The sequence below is a fragment of the Gekko japonicus genome, unplaced genomic scaffold (genome assembly GCF_001447785.1).
Source record: "Gekko japonicus isolate JY-2015 unplaced genomic scaffold, Gekko_japonicus_V1.1 scaffold82, whole genome shotgun sequence".
Lineage (NCBI taxonomy): Eukaryota > Metazoa > Chordata > Lepidosauria > Squamata > Gekkonidae > Gekko > Gekko japonicus.
In genome coordinates this window covers 1228950-1245693 of record NW_015174846.1, presented here as the reverse complement: position 1 = coordinate 1245693, position 16744 = coordinate 1228950, and the positions used below count along the sequence as shown (strand labels likewise).

General features: G+C 45.7%; 1 protein-coding gene across 1 annotated transcript in view; it reads right to left on the bottom strand.

Moving 5' to 3' along the window:
- LOC107121542 (chromosome unknown open reading frame, human C5orf34) overlaps positions 1–11406 on the bottom strand; it is a 27954-nt gene extending 16548 nt beyond the window's left edge. The window contains exons 1-4 of the mRNA XM_015424462.1: positions 11342–11406; positions 2070–2292; positions 1181–1270; positions 9–302 (exon numbers count right to left, since the gene is read on the bottom strand). Coding sequence (XP_015279948.1) covers positions 9–302; positions 1181–1270; positions 2070–2264 — 579 coding nt within the window. The 5' untranslated portion in view covers positions 2265–2292; positions 11342–11406. The remainder of the gene's footprint in view (positions 1–8; positions 303–1180; positions 1271–2069; positions 2293–11341) is intronic.
- Positions 11407–16744: the final 5338 nt, after the last annotated feature.

The window sequence follows — 16744 nt, the reverse complement described above, 5'->3', positions numbered from 1 at the left end:
CAGCATTCATGGGCCTTCTCTTCTGTTTGCAACTGCTGGAAGACAGAATTTGAGTTGGATCCTGCACAACAGTCCTTTGTTGATTTTTTACAGCTGCTCTGCAAAAGAGGCAATGGTGTTGACAACTGCTGGCTAACTCTGCATAGGAACTCCACTGAAAATTCTTGCTGGAGCTCTGGCAAGAAGAGACATGCGTGACCGTCGGAAGAGGAAACCTTCACTCCACCATTGTGTCTGCATATCAGCCCACTAGAAGCATCAGGACGAGGCCACTTGGCTTCATAGACGTCTGTGAAAACAATCTGTAAAAAGCAGAAGTACAAAGAGTCGATCTCTAGCACAATATGATCCTCATTGCACTCTATGCTTTGATAGGGGCTTTAGTTCAGTAATACAGCATCTATTTGGCACGCAAAGCCCCAGGTTCGATCCCAGGCATTTCCAGATAAAGGACCTGGCAGTAGGTGATGTGAAAAACCTCTGCCTGAGACCCTGGAGAGCTGCTGCCAGTCTGAGTAGACAATACTGACCCTGACAATACTGACCCTAACCCAGTGGGAGGGCTTCTAATGTCCTGGCCCCACTGGTGGACCTCCTGATGGCACCTGGTATTTTTGGCCACTGTGTGACAGTGTTGGACTAGATGGGCCTTTGGCCTGATCCAACATTGGCGTCTCTTATGTTCTTATGACGTACTGATAGTCTGATTCAGGCCACTTGATATGTTTAGTTTAAGTTTACCAGTACAGAGTTAAGAGTAAATACAGACTGCAATTTTGCAAGAATAGATACATTCTTGGCTGCCACCAGACAGCCTTGCTTCTTTCAAGTTTAAGGCTTTGAAACTCGAACATCCATCAGAACTTGGCTTGCTATTATGAGGTATATATCATAATATGAGTTTTCACATGTCCTGAATTAAGGTGTTAAACTACTATATGATTATTACATTTCAATTTGTTCTGTGTTGAAGTATCCTAACAAAATTTTATATCCCTGGTTAGGTAAACTAAAAGTACATTTCTTTTTCTGGCCAGGTGCACAAACTCTATACTACGAAGTTTAATCTTTAATCAGGTCCAATTCAATTTACATGTTTTCATTCGATAGTCAAGACAAAACGCTCACATTAATTAGAACTTTAGTCAGAAGAATCCCCTTTTCTTTGCAAGAAGCTTACATTTTTCCTTTCCGGAAGTATAAGATTTGAAGGCACATAAGGGCGATCAGAATATCGATTCCTGAAATCTACTGCTTGTAGAAGCTGTTTCTAAAGGGGGAGGGGGAAAAAACCAAATTAACTGCAGATTTGGATATGCATTTCAATACTCTCCCTTTCCCTGCAAGAACAGCCCTTAAAACTCCACCATTAATTCTGTTACTATAATTATCATCAAAAAGAGTAAGAGTCTAGTAGCACCTTAAAGACTAACAAAAATTATGGTAGGGTATGCGCTTTCGTGAGTCACTGCTCTGAAGAAGTGAGCAGTGACTCACGGAAGCTCATACCCTGCCACAAATTTTGTTCATCTTTAAGGTGCTGCTGGACTCTTGCTCTTTTCTGCTGCTACAGACAGACTAACATGGCTACCCATCTTGATCTCTAATTATCATATTCACTGTAAACTGTTTTATGTATTTAAGCTGTCAGAACTGCACTCCGGGGGCTTTGAAATAACGAGGTTACAGAAGGAAGAAACTCTGTGATTCCCTGGACTGGTCAAGTCCTGCTACTGCAAGACAGGGTCATCCATCTAGTACACTTCCACCTAGGCGCCACAAAACCAAGAGCAGAATGCCATAATCAGAGGACAGGTACCCCGGCTCTATCAGCACCCACCAAATACTGTGCTCCAAATGTCCCAAGCAAACAGCCACAGAGTTCTTGAGAACGGCTAACCCAGATCATTTTATTCAGGATGTGGAGTGACCTTCCGAAAGAAACTTGTATAGAAATTTCTTGCGGCCCTGGTGAAAATTCATCACCCCTTTACCCCTCCCCCATGCCCCCTTTTCTCTCTCACATGCTCTTTAATTTTTTGTTCAATAAAAAGGATGTTCTCCTGTACCCGGTAGAGACTAATAGCGAACTGTGTCCTCTGGTGAACCCTCTCAGGTGGCTGCACTGGGTGAGCAGAAGGAGGGATGGCCTTCTCAAATAAAAACTCAGAACCACAAGGAGAAAGGAGCAGTCCGGATCCGTCCATATAGTGCACTTCTACGGAACTGTCCTCATAAAGGATCATCAGGCTTTCAGTTTCCATCGCCGACAGAGAGCTAACCAAAGAGGTCCTAGGAACAGAACCACAAGGAAAGAATGTGTTTGTTTTTCTGGACAAAGTAACAAGCCACCCATGCCAGACCTAGCAGCACACATTTCCAGCTGTGTGACCCACTCTGCAAAACAAAGGGATAACCAAGGTGCTTTTTTTTCCTTAGCAGGATCAGCATCTTTGCAACCCAGCCTTGCTCCAAAGAACTGATCCTCACAACTCCATGAGGAAGATTTGGCTGAAACGGAATGACACTCGCCCACGGTCACCAAGCAACCATCATAACCAGACAGGGCTTAAAAGTTGTCTCCCCCCCCCTGCCCCCCCCCCCCCCCCAATACAAAACCAACACTCAAGCCACTGCATCACAAAAGCTTGCATAGCAAAGGGACGGGTGAAGCATGAAATGAGAGAATACAACAAATGAATGGAACATACAAGGAGCAAGAAGCACACAGTAGAGGGACTTGCAGAAGGAATACGTTTTGAGGGAAGATTTAAAAGACGGCTTGATAAAGAGCCTGATTGTGTAAACATATGAAGATGCATTATACCAAGTCAGACCATTGGCTCAGTTAGCTCAGTACTGTCTACTCTGATTGGTAGCAGTTCTAGAGGGCCCAGGGAGAGAAAGGTCTAAACATCTGCTATCCAAGACAAGAACATAAGAGCAAGCATGCTCGGATCAGACCAATGGTTCATCTAGTCCAGCATCCTGTTTCACACAGGAGTCATCCAGATGCCCTTAGAAGGCCTACAAGCAAGGCCCAGAGGCCAAAGTTTCCTTCTTGTTTCTCAAAGCACTGGTATTCAGAGGATTACTACCGCTGAACATGGAGGTTCAATTTAGTCATCATGGCTAACAGCCATTAGAATAATAGAGTTGGACAGGACCACCAGAGACATCTAGTCCAACCCCTTGCACAATGCAGGAAAGTCACAAATACCTCCCCCTATACTCCCAGTGACCCCTGTTCCATGCCCAGAAGATGTAAAAAAGCAAAAAAAACAATCTTCAGGATCCCTGGTCAAACGGGCCTGGAGAAAATTTACTTCCTGACCAAATTGGTTGGGTTGATAGATCTATCCTCCATGGGCCGAATCCCCTTTCAAAGCCAACTCAAACCTAGGCCCATCACTACATCACGTGTCAGTGAATTCCACATGTGAATTATTCTTTGCAAGAAGAAGCATTTCATTTTGTGTGCTCTGAATTGCAAGATTTTTCAGCTGGAGGTGCCAGGGGTGAAACCTGGATGCAAAGCCAGTGTGAGAGCCAGTGTGGTGTAGTGGTGTAGTGTAGATCCTGAAGCAGGATCTGAGAGACCCAGGTTTGAACCCCCACTCTGTCATAGAAACTTGCTGGGTGATCTTGGGCCACTCACATGATACTCTCAGTCTAACCTATGTCGCAGGGTTGTTGTGCATATAAAATGGAAGAGAGGAGAGTGATTTAAGCTACTTTGGGGAGAAAGGCAGGATATAAATGAAGTAAACCAATAAAGCATGTGTTGTGTGTCACTAAGTTCCGACCCCTCCCAGTTAACAAATCAGTTCTGCTAGAATAACCACCCAAGAACTCAATTCAACCTCTCATTTGTTTACTGTCATGAGTCATAAGAACATAAGAGACGCCAATGTTGGATCAGGCCAAAGGCCCATCCAGTCCAACACTCTGTATCACACAGTGGCCAGAAATACCAGTGCCATCAGGAGGTCCACCAATGGGGCCAGGACATTAGAAGCCCTCCTACTGTTGACCCCCCCAAGCACCAAGAGTCAGCAGAGGCTCAGTGATAGTGAGGACTCCTCAGGAGAAGAGGAGCCCCGTGTAACCAACCTTGAGTCAACAGAAGCTGACCAGCAGGTAACTGAGGTGCGGGCTTGTCAGGATTCACAGCTAACAGCTGGTGCAGAGCCACCAACACCCTCTAGTCCTGGTCCAACAGGTGAATCTCAATTGGCCGTTTCCAGCCCACCAGTACCACCTACACCCTTAGAGCACTGCAGACAAAGGCTGAGAACAGAGCTACAGATAATATGGCAAAGTGCATGACTCCTGGCCTAACGCCAGCTACTTGCTGAATACCAAGATGAGCAGTTGCACGATCGCTTCTGAGCAGCTAGCTGCAAGCCTGACCCTTAGGTGGATGGCTATAAAACCAGCCAAGAAAGGTGCGGACGCAACGTGTATGTTAGATGCTAAGCCACAGATTCTGCCTTGCCTGATTCTTGGAACTTGACTTGGACCAGACAACTCTGTCTTGCCTGACTTCTGGAGCTCTGACTTTGGACTGAATAACTTGACCTTGCCTGACTTCTGAAACCCGGACTGAACAATCTTGCCTCCCCCGACACTTGACAACTGACCACTCAGAGCCCACAGGCCAGTACATTTACTCATAAAGAGAAACTTTGCATTTACAGCTTAATAACTGCTGCCTTTTCTCCACCAGCACAAGCCTTGACTCAGTAGAGACCCAAGTAATGGCAGGAGGTAACCACAGTGATTCCCCAGTCAGTGATCATGCCCTATGTACGTGGTCTCTTTCCAGATGGAGAGCTGAGCAAAAGGGACTGATGCCTGTCATCACTTTACTCAGATCCAGAGAACTCTTGGGTCTTACAGCGATTGTCACTCCCTTGCACACCTCTCAGTGTCAGGAGAGCCAGTTTGGTGTAGTGGTTAAGTGTGCGGACTCTAATCTGGGAAAACCGGGTTTGATTCCCCACTCCTCCACTTGCACCTGCTGATGTGACCTTGGGTCAGTCACAAGCTCTGGCACAGCTGTCCTTGAAAAAGAGCAGTTTGTGTCAGAGTTCTGTCAGCCCCACCCACCTCACAGGGTGTCTGTTGTGGGGAGGGGAAGGGAAGGGAGTTTGTAAGCCGCTCTGAGACACCTTTGGGTAGTGAAGGGCGGGGTATAAATCCAATCTCCTCTTCTTCTCTCCATGAAACTGGGGTGAAGGGGGGGAACACAGGGGCATGTGCTCACTACTGCAGCAAGGTGACATTACACAGGATAAGTGTGACCAGTTGTACAGAACTGTTCCTGTCCTTGAAGCCAGGACTTGCAGTCTCAGTGCCTAGGACATGTCTCCCTGGGGCTGGAGACCAAATGCGGGTGAATTCATTGAAGCCAAACACACACAAGACCTGAATGAAGATGAACCTAGCCTGGCATGGAAGTTTGGGGGTGCAGTGTCACCTGCCTCAGGATACTCTTGAATTCATCACTATACCAAGCAAGCTACGTAGAGTAACCATAAATGAACAAAAACAATATTGTTCCTCCAAGGAGCACAGGCCATTATACATGGTATTCCGTTCCTTCATATCATTCTCACCGCAGTCCTGCAAGTTGCAGTCTGCTTGGTCAAGTGTAACCTCCAGGAGTTACTTGGTTTACCCCAGGAGGGACGAAGTCAATTAATCCAGGTTAATAGCAGAACCCAGTCTGCTTCTGGATACTTCTTTCTCTGCCTTCTTCTTTTTCTACCTCATGCACAATTTTGTAAACCTCGATCATGTCACCCCTCAGTCCTCGTTTCTCCAAGCTAAAGAGCCCTAGCCTCTTTAACCTTTCTTCATAGGGAAAGTGTTCCATCCCCTTAATCATTTTAGTTGCCCTTTTCTGCACTTTTCCCAATGCTATAATAGCCTTTTTGAGGTACAGTGACCAGAACTGTACACAGTATTCCAAATGAGGCCACACCATAGACTTATGGGGCTGCAGGTTTTTATGGGGTTGCAGGTTTTTGATCTCTGTCACACCCAGGGGTCATTTCCTGCAGGAGCATACAGGAGCGGAGCTCCGGCAGTAAAGAGCCCAGGGGGCGGGCACATGCAACAAGCCCCACCCCCTACTCCCAGCAGCCCTCAGTCAGAGCAAGAAGCAGCCAGGTAAGTTGCAGAGCCCCCCCCCCCGGCCCAAAACAGTCCAGTGGCACCTTTAAGACCAAGTCTTATTCAGGTACAAGCTCTCCCTCCTCTGCAAGGACAAATCTGCACACACGCAGCCCAATAGCTAGCAATCCAAAAGAGTCCAGTGGAGCCTGAGCAGTGGGTGTTGCCTTCTAACAAACATCCGGTGATGTCAGGGTGTGTGGCATATGCAAATAAGTTATGCTAATGAGCTCCTGCACCTCTTTTTCTATGAAATGACACCTGGTCACACCTATGGGTTTACGTGTTGTATTGTCCTGTAATGTTGGAAGGTTTGGACATAAAGAAATATTACTTAACTTGCATTGTCTTGCAAGTTCTGCCCCTGATTTAGTCCCACAGAACACACACAGAGAAAGGTTATAGAAGGTCACCCAGTGAGCTTCGTGGCTGAGTGGGGAATATGAACCCAGTTCTCCCCAGTCCTAGCATAACACTATCACATTAACTTTATTAACTTTATCCTTCCACCAAAGAGCCCAAAGCTCAGGGACTAGAGAGCCAGTTTGGTGCAGTGGTTAAGAGCACGGAGTCTAATCTGGGAGAACCAGGTTTGATTCCCCACTCCTCCACTCGAGCTCTCCCTCCTCTGCAAGGACAAATCTGCACACACGCAGCCCAATAGCTAGCAATCCAAAAGAGTCCAGTGGAGCCTGAGCAGTGGGTGTTGCCTTCTAACAAACATCCGGTGATGTCAGGGTGTGTGGCATATGCAAATAAGTTATGCTAATGAGCTCCTGCACCTCTTTTTCTATGAAATGACACCTGGTCACACCTATGGGTTTACGTGTTGTATTGTCCTGTAATGTTGGAAGGTTTGGACATAAAGAAATATTACTTAACTTGCATTGTCTTGCAAGTTCTGCCCCTGATTTAGTCCCACAGAACACACACAGAGAAAGGTTATAGAAGGTCACCCAGTGAGCTTCGTGGCTGAGTGGGGAATATGAACCCAGTTCTCCCCAGTCCTAGCATAACACTATCACATTAACTTTATTAACTTTATCCTTCCACCAAAGAGCCCAAAGCTCAGGGACTAGAGAGCCAGTTTGGTGCAGTGGTTAAGAGCACGGAGTCTAATCTGGGAGAACCAGGTTTGATTCCCCACTCCTCCACTCGCAGCTGCTGGCGTGACCATGGGTCAGTCATAAGTTCTTTCAGAGCTGTTCTCTCAAGGGCAGTTCTCGAAAGACCTCTCTCTGCCCCTCCTACCTCACAGGGTGTCTGTTGTGGGGAGGGGAAGGGAAAGGAGTTTGTAAGCCTCTCTGAGACTCCTTCAGGTCGTGAAGGACGGGGTATAAATCCAAACTCTCCTTCTATAATGTCAGACTATAACCGTGTTCCCATATCAGTTAATTAACTATTTGCTTATCTGCTTGAATTGGTGACCTCTCTCACCATCCAGTATGTGTAAGTGCTAACTGTTGCTTATGACAAGATTCATACCTTCCCTTTCTACATCAACTCCTCCCTTTACATTGAGATTTACACTTGAAAGGCTCATAGTGTAATTCATACCAAGCCATAAAAATTCCCCAGTATGATTTTCTATCATCTGCCTAGCTGACAAAGTGGGCTGTGACCCACAAAAGCTTGTATTGAAATAAATGTTGTTAGTCTTTAAGGTGACGCTAGATTTTTGTTATATCCTGCTACAACAGACTTCCACAGCTACTCCTTTACAGTCACAGGAGTTATCTCAATGATTCCCAGAGTGGTGCTCATATGTGCCATAGTGTCTACCAGTATATTTCCTGCCATCCACTTGCTATTTGAGTCTTGGGGGGGGAGGGATCTAAAGGGCTTGAATGGAATAGACAAAAAGCAGAAAACAAACAAACAAAACAAAAAAACAAACAGCGAGCTTCAGGTCACTTTCTATCTGTTGTTGACTGACTAGTAAAGTGCTGAGCATACCTTGGACCGGTGTGTCACAGCCATCCACCCTTAACTTGGCCAGAGACAGTGATTTCATGTCCCTGGGACTGGCATCCCTTACTGTAGCCACATAGCAGCTTGTTTGGGGAACTGAAACCAAACAGCAAAGCAAAGAGGTCATTCTGCCTGCAGGCAGAATGACCTCTTTACTCTGCTGTAGGGTTTTCAAGGCAAGAGACATTCAGAGGTGGTTTGCCATTGCCCACCTGATGGCTCTGCTCCAATGGCAGACTGGCCTTTCTATCACCCCAAAACCATTTTGTTGTGGCATCCATTACTTTCTCATTTCCAAAAGTGTCCCCAATGCAACAAGTGTTTTGGGGATCCCTGACCACTTCTGACATACTCAAAGGTACTATGATGGTTATATAAACAGCCTAGACAGTGGGCTACATCTGAGTGTTAAGGTGGGTTCTATGTTGTTTCTAGTTGCTGTTCTGTGTTTGGGGGTGGGGGGAGCTGACTCTTTTTAAGATCTGTGCTGGAAGTCGCAGCTGACTTGTGGAAGCCCTGTAGGGTTCTCAAGGCAAGAGACATTTGGAGGTGGCTTGCCATTACCCAACTCTGTATACTGACCCTGGTATTCCAAATACTAACCAGGACCAACGCTGCTTAGCTTCCAGGAGCTGATGAGATCAGGCTAGCCTGGACTACCCAGGTCAGGGCAGGCTGTGATTAGACCACCTGAAAACCTTTAAGTCAGTTTTCTCAGTCAAGTGTGTTACAGTACCTTGACGACTCTTTGACAGAGCCACTCCATAACCTCAAATTCTTTCTTAAAAACATTAATCTGTTCCAACTGGTAACAAATGCATGGAGTGATGATTGTTATCTATGTTTGAAACAAGTGCTAACCAACAGCTCACTAGATATGCAGAACATCTTTTGCTGTCCTGCTGTTGCAGTGAAGGATTCTGGGAACTGTAGTTCTGTGGAAAAGGGAAGGCTCTCCTGTTTAACTGAAGGCTCTGGGTCATCCTTATATTTGATTGCTACTTAATTTTAAGAAGCTGTGGCAGCCATGGTGAAATATTAACTCAAAATAGCTAGCTCAGCCCCTGCATACACTGACAGGCACAGAGGCAGAGATTTGATCCCAAGAGTACAGAAGTCAGACAGAGTTATGACTGAAGTGGACAGAGAGCCCCAAAAACAAACTGCTGCCTTGAACTCCATGGCCCCTTTACTGAGTGGGAAAGTGTAATTCTGTTGAGATACATGCTATTTCCAGCCTAGCCCACCTGACAGGATTGTTGCTAGCATGGGGAGGGGACACTGCCCTGATTTTCTTGGAGGAAAAAGGGATACAACTATTAGTGGAATAAGGGATTGGGGGGGGGGGGTGTACGGTGCTCACAGAGAGATAACCAAATATGACACTAGTCACACAGGTCATACAATTTGTTTTTCAGAAGATTATTATGGCTGGATTTGGGGAGCATAAAGAGGGATAGCAGAGGCTGTCTTTAGAGAGGAAGAAGAGACTGCATTTATTCCTGGTCCTTCACTACTGGAAGGAATCTCAGAGCGGCTTACAATCCCTTTCGCCTCTCCTCCCCTCCCCACAACAGACACCCTGTGAGGTAGGTAGGGCTGAGAGAGCTCTCCTGAGAATTGCCCTTGAGAGAACACCTGAGAGAACATGTGACTGACCCAAAGTCACACCAGCAGCTGCATGTGAAGGAGTGGGGAATCAAACCCGGTTCTCCCAGATTAGAGTCCCCGCTCCTAACCACTACACCAAACAGGGAGTTGTGGGGGGGGGGGAAAGCTTGGCTTGGCGGCCTTGTATTGATCTAGTGCTGTGGCACTCCAAAGGGATCTGTCAAGGATGGGCAAGTGGGCGTCAACATGGCAAATGGGGTTCAATGTGGCCAAGTGCAAGGTGATGCAAATTGGAGCCAAAAATCCTAAATATAAATACACATTGATGGGGTCTGAACTGGCAGAGACTGATCAAGAGAGAGATCTTGGAGTTGTAGTAGATAACTCACTGAAAATGTCAAGACAGTGTGTGACTGCAATGCAAAAGGCCAGTGCTATGCTGGGGATTATTAGGAAGGGTATTGAAAACAGATCAGCCAATATAATAATGCCCCTATATAAATCAATGGTGAGACCTCATTTGGAATACTGTGTGCAATTCTGGTCACCACACCTTAAAAAGGATATTATAGCTTTGGAAAAAGTGCAGAAAAGGGCAACTCGAATGATAAAAGGGTTGGAACACTTTCCCTATGAGGAAAGGTTAAAGCGCTTAGGGCTCTTTAGCTTGGAGAAACGACAACTGAGGGGTGACATGATTGAGGTTTATAAAATTCTGCATGGGATAGAGCAGGTAGAGAAAGAGGTACTTTTCTCCCTTTCTCACAATACAAGAACTCGTGGGCACTCAATGAAATTGCTGAGTGATCAGGTTAGGATGGATAAAAGGAAGTACTTCTTCACCCAAAGAGTGATTAACACATGGAATTCACTGCCACAGGAAGTGGTGGTGGCTACAAGCATGGACGGCTTCAAAAGGGAATTAGATAGGCATATGGAGCAGAGGTCCATCAGTGGCTATTAGCCACAAGGTATAGATAGGGGCTCTTGGGCAAGTGATGCTCTGTATTCTTGGTGTTTGGGGGGGGGGCGCAACAGTGGGGGGGCTTCTAGTGGCCTGGCCCCACTGGTGGACCTCCTAATGGCACCTGGTATTTCTGGCCACTGTGTGATACAGAGTGTTGGACTGGATGGGCCTTTGGCCTGATCCAAAATTGGTGTCTCTTATGTTCTTAAGTATGTTCTTAGTTGTAACCGGTTGCTTTTTAATGGTGGTTCGGTTTAGTCCCATTGAACGCTTTAACTGAGTTTTAAAAGCCTTTTTACAAAAACCAGACGAGATATTTTTGCTGAGGAACCAGCACTGGAAGTAAACAGCACCGCAACCCTATCCACACTTTATTGGGCAAAGCTTCACTGAATAGAATGGGACTTCTGTCTGCGTAAACAGGTAAAGAATTGCGCTGTGAATCTATTTCGGGAAGAAGCAGCCAACATTGTGGGGCGACCTGTGCAAGAAACGGGCCTGCTTCCTAAATTACAAACTGCACCCCCCCCCCCCTTTCCGCCCAGAGTCCTCCACCTTCTACCCCCAAACAGAGAAAAAAAATACTCGGAACGAAGGCGACACGCGACTCACCCTGCCCGACCGAGAGCCGATCGACGAATTGCTTTGCTGCCGGCATTCAAAAGAAGCCGGGAAGCCAACCGGAAAGCGCGGGACGAAGGGCAAGGGGCGGGGCCAAGGGGGAAGTGGGTGGAGTTCTGCAGTTTCCTCCGGGCGTCTCGCGAAGTGGTGCTGGCGACTAACGGTGGATGGGATGGCTCCTCGTAGAGAAAAACCCCGATGGATCAGACCGGTGGTCTGACTTATCCAGTGGCCGGGCCGCCCAGTTATGGGTGGGTGGGTACAGCACAAGAGCAGGGCAACGTATGACTGAGTTCTTAAGCCACATTTTAAAAAGGACGTAAGCTGCTGTTTTCCTAGTCCTGGGTGCAAACCGTTTTGAAATTTTAATCGGCGTTTAATTTTTCACAAAGGTACATACATGACTAGGAGCTGCGGTGGCTCAAGTGGTTAAGACGCTGTACTGCAGGCTGTGGAAGGTCAGTAGTTCAGCAGTTCAAGACCCGAGTTACCGCATGACGGAGTGAGCTCCCGTCTCTAGTTCCAGCTCCTGCCAGCCTAGCAGTTCGAAAGCAAGAAGTTGCAAGTAGATAAATAGGTACCACTTCGGTGGGAAGGGAACAGCGTTCCGTGCGCCTTGGTGTTTAGCCATGCCGGCCACATGACCACGGAAACGTCTTCGGACAGCGCTGGCTCTTCGGCTTTGAAACGGAGATGAGCACCGCAACCCTAGAGTCGGACTAGCTTTCGAGCAAGGGAACCTTTACCTTTACCTTACATACATGACTATCCTGAGAGCGGTTGGTTAATATACTCTTGGAATGTACCTCATACCCATCCATACTACATTTTTTAAGTGATTCTTTGCATAACTGGCAGAAACAGAAATAAGGAGCTGGTTCTTCCTAGATTTTCGTGTTGTTGGGTTCGGGTTTTTTTCATTCCATGAACATTAGGAGCGCCTTAAAAAAATGCTTGCCTAGAGCAGTTCAGACAGCTTTGGATCTAGGCTTGGGGCATCAGAGGGGTGCCACAAAAAATCAGTCCATGGTCACAGACACAAGCAAGGATTTTTATTTTTTAAACCCTTAGCTCAAAGCTGCAGTCAAGTAAACAAATGGGAGTAAGCTGAATCCAGATGAGGCACAAGTTACTTGGATTGGGCAATCAGAGGTTCTGGAAGTGATCCACTAACTGATTTTGGCGGTGTGAAGTTATCCATCGCAGATCAGGTAAAAGTATTTGGGAATGTTCTTGGATTTAACCTTACCCATGTGAAAGCTGGCTGTAGGGGTTGCTAGGAATACTTCTTTTATCAACACCCGATTTGGAATCTGCCTCCTGCCCCCAATACTGACCTAGTGATTTATCCATGATTTTGTAACTAGAAGACTGGATTATTGCAACATGCTTTATGTGGCGCTGCCCTCGAAGACAACCCAGATGCTCCAATCAGTGCAGAATTCAACTGCCAACAGGATCCAGCTTCTTTCCATCTAGGCCCCCTCCCATTTGGAGGCCTTTTTCACTTGCTGCCCGTATTATGAAATGTATTGGCTATTATTTCCTAAGAGAACCAATGACCATGTTTGAGAAACTTATAGACCCAAAAAATGAAACATCTAAAGGCTTAATATCCAAAAGGTATGGTATCCTGATTCATCAAAAAGATGATCTATTAATGAAACATCAATTGAAATGGCAACAGGATGCTCAACAGTGGTCACAGATCTGGAAATCTAAGCTGGTGACCTCACCAGTAGTTTCAACAAGATTTGTAGATCCATAGAATCATTACGCGTTGGTATCTTACGCCGGAAAGAATTTCTAAGTTGACATCATCCCATTCGCCCTACTGCTGGAAGAAATGTAGGAAAATCGGCACATTTGCTCACTGCGGGTGGCAGTGTGTCCACATTCAACAGTTCCGGCAAGATGTATTAAATCAGATCAAACTAATCACCGGACATGACACACCATTTGATCCGGAAATTCTGTTTTTAGACTTATGGAATCCAAAAGACATATCATCCCTCCATCGTGAACTAATCACCAGTCTCATAGTGGCAGCCAAAACGGCGACTGCATCCAAATGGAAAGCAGACAAGGCCCCATCTCGCTCATGTTGGCTGAATAAAGTTTGGGATCAATTGATAATGGAAAAAATAACAGACCGTCTTTGTCATTCAGAACTTTATCCTAAGCCGTCTACTTTTGTGGAAAAATGGCTACCTTTCATGGAATATCTATTCGCCTCAGATCTGCGACCACACAATCACATATATCTGAGCATACTAAGCCAATAACTGATTTCATTTCATTACACACACAATGCCTACATATATTAAAGTGCAAATTGCAAATTGGTTCTGCATGAATAAGAGAAACTCTTGTCCACAGTCATCTAGCTACCAAATCTAGTTAAATATTCCACGCAACTGTTGTTATGCTAGCTGAACTTGTTATCTTGTTCATATGTAATAACATTATTTTTTTATTATTAAGACAATTCTAGCGGTAATCATATATGACACTTTGTATGTAAAGTTATTGAAATGTTTTATTGTTAAAAACCAATAAAAAGACTTAAAAAAATGAAATGTATTGGCTGAGGCAGTTTGGAAAGCACCAACATTTATAGGAACCATTCTTTTGCAGCAGACTTTCTCCTGAGGGACAGGTTATAAACTGAAGGTTTATTGACCCTCTTCTGGCAGGTGATTAAATTGATGTTACTTCCCTCGGAAACTTTGTGATTTCATACTGCAGATCTATTTTAACTGTTATTCAAAAGAAAAATATTTAGTAAGATTACCGTTAACTCCAATGGGATTATGCTGGAGTAACTCTGCACAGGATTGCAGTTACTTAAATTTCTTAGAATGGGACCTTCTCCAGTATCGCTTTGACCTCAAATGACTCCCTCCAAAGCTTAGAAGGCTCAGCAGTGTTATTGTGGTTGAATAGCAACTTCCAAAAGGGCCACTGAGGGGCCCCTTTTCACATTTTTCTGAGAATCTGGAACTTCCTTCAGGTTTGTAGAGAAATCCCATCTCTTCCAGTGCCGTTTTATGTATCTGTTGATCTACACTCTACAGCCAAGTATGGAATGAGATATGACAAGCAGGGGACCCACAAGGACTTGTGGGGGGCATCTTATTTCCCCCCCTTCCCCACTTTCCAATCCCTGAAAGCCTCTACTATTTTCCTGCTTCCTTCTTTCCTTCCCCCCATCTTCAGCTTCAACTCCTTCCCTCTCCCTGGCAGCTGCTATCTGGGAAAAGTCTGGCCCAGTTATGCCATGTGGGCACAGCTGTGCCCAGCTGCTCAGTGGGGAGACTGTAAAAACGTGCAGGAAACACCTTATTTCCCCCCCTGTATCCCTCTCCCCACATTGTCTTCCTAGCAACCCCCCTATCCTTGCCCCATTTCCTTCTCTCCTTCTCATCTACCTAGTTTTTATTTGCCCTTTCTCATCTTCAGCTATATTAATTCATTTATACTCCCACCTTTCTGAGCCGCTTACACCGTTCTTCTCGCCCCCATTCTATCCTCAGAACAACCCTGTGAGGTATTGTTAGGCTGAGAACGTGTAACTGGCCCAAGGTTTTTTTTAAATTTCAGATTTTTTTGCAAACCTGGGGTATTCCATCTACACTGGATAGTCACCAGTTTGCATATAAGGCAAACAGATCCACAGAGGATGCCATCAACACTACTCTGCATACTGCTCTGTCACATCTGGAGCAGCCGGGGAGTTATGTGAGGCTGTTGTTTGTGGATTTTAGTTCTGCCTTTAATACCATCCTCCCAGATAGATTAGTGTCCAAATTGGAGGGCCTTGGACTCTCCAGCTCCATATGTTTCTGGATTTTGAACTTTTTGACAGCCCGCCCCCAGAGGGTTAGAGTAGGGTCCTATATGTCCACAGCCCTTACCCTTAATACCGGTTCTCCACAAGGCTGTGTATTGAGCCCCTTGCTCTATACCCTCTACACACAGGATTGTACCCCCACCCACCCCAGTAACACCATCATCAAGTTTGCTGATGACACCACTGTGGTAGGGCTCATCTCTGGGAATGATGAGTCTGCTTATCGGGACGAGGTGGAACGGCTCTGTGTTTGGTGCAGGGAAAATAATTTGATCCTCAACACCACCAAAACCAAGGAATTGGTAGTGGACTATAGGAGGAACAAAACGGACATACAGCCACTGTTTATTGGTGGAGAACGTGTGGAGAGGGTGGCTACTTTTAAGTTTTTGGGAGTGATTATTGAGCAGAACTTGACTTGGAGCACTAACACCACTGCTCTGGTGAAGAAGGCCCAGCAGAGGCTCTTTTTTCTCAGACTTTTAAAGAAAAATAACTTGAGTGAGAAAATACTGATGTCTTTTTATCGCTGCTCAATAGAGAGCATTTTAACATACTGCGTCTGTGCCTGGTTTGCCAGCTGTACGGCTGTGGAGAGGAAAGCACTCCAGAGAGTTATCATCACAGCCCAGAAGATTATTGGCTGCCCTCTCCCGTTCCTGGAGGAATTGTATAATTCTCGATGCTTGAAAAAAGCAAAGAACATTTTGCAGGATTTGTCACACCCTGAACACTCCCTGTTTGAACTGCTGCCTTCGGGTAGAAGATATAGGACAATCAAAACAAGGACAAACAGATTAAAAAACAGTTTTTATTCGAGAGCTATTATTGCTTTAAATGCTGTATGAATTGGAATTTGGTGGTTTTGTTGACATTGGTGGTTAAGTTGCAATGTGAACCCTAATGGTTGTGTGAGTGTATATGAGTATGCTTGTAGATCACCGAATGATTGCACCTTAATTTCGTTGTACTATGTACAATGACAATAAAGTATATTATTATTATTATTATTATTTTTGCATGTTTGTAGAAAGATCCAGGGGTCATTTCCTGCAGGAGCACACAGGAGCAGAGCTCCGGCAGTAAAGAGCCCAGGGGGCAGGCACATGCAACAAGCCCCATCCCCTGCTCCCAGCAGCCCTCAGTCAGAGCAAGAAGCAGCCAGGTAAGTTGCAGAGCCCCCCGCCCCAAAACAGTCCAGTGGCACCTTTAAGACCAAGTTTTATTCAGGTACAAGCTCTCCTTCCTCTGCGAGGACAAATCTGCATGTTCCCCCACCCCCCATAGCTAGCAATCCAAAACAGTCCAGTGGAGGCTGAGCGGTGGGTGTTGCCTTCTGACACACTTCTGGTGATGTCAGGGGGTGTGACATATGCAAATAAGTTATGCTAATGAGTTATGCTAATGAGCTCCTGCACCTCTTTTTCTAGGAAATGACCCCTGGAAAGATCTGTCTTGTCTGCCCATGCCCTAATCTCTAGCTTTAGGTATCCATGTTGAGAATTAGATATATTGATAATAGTTTGCAGTAACAATAGTGT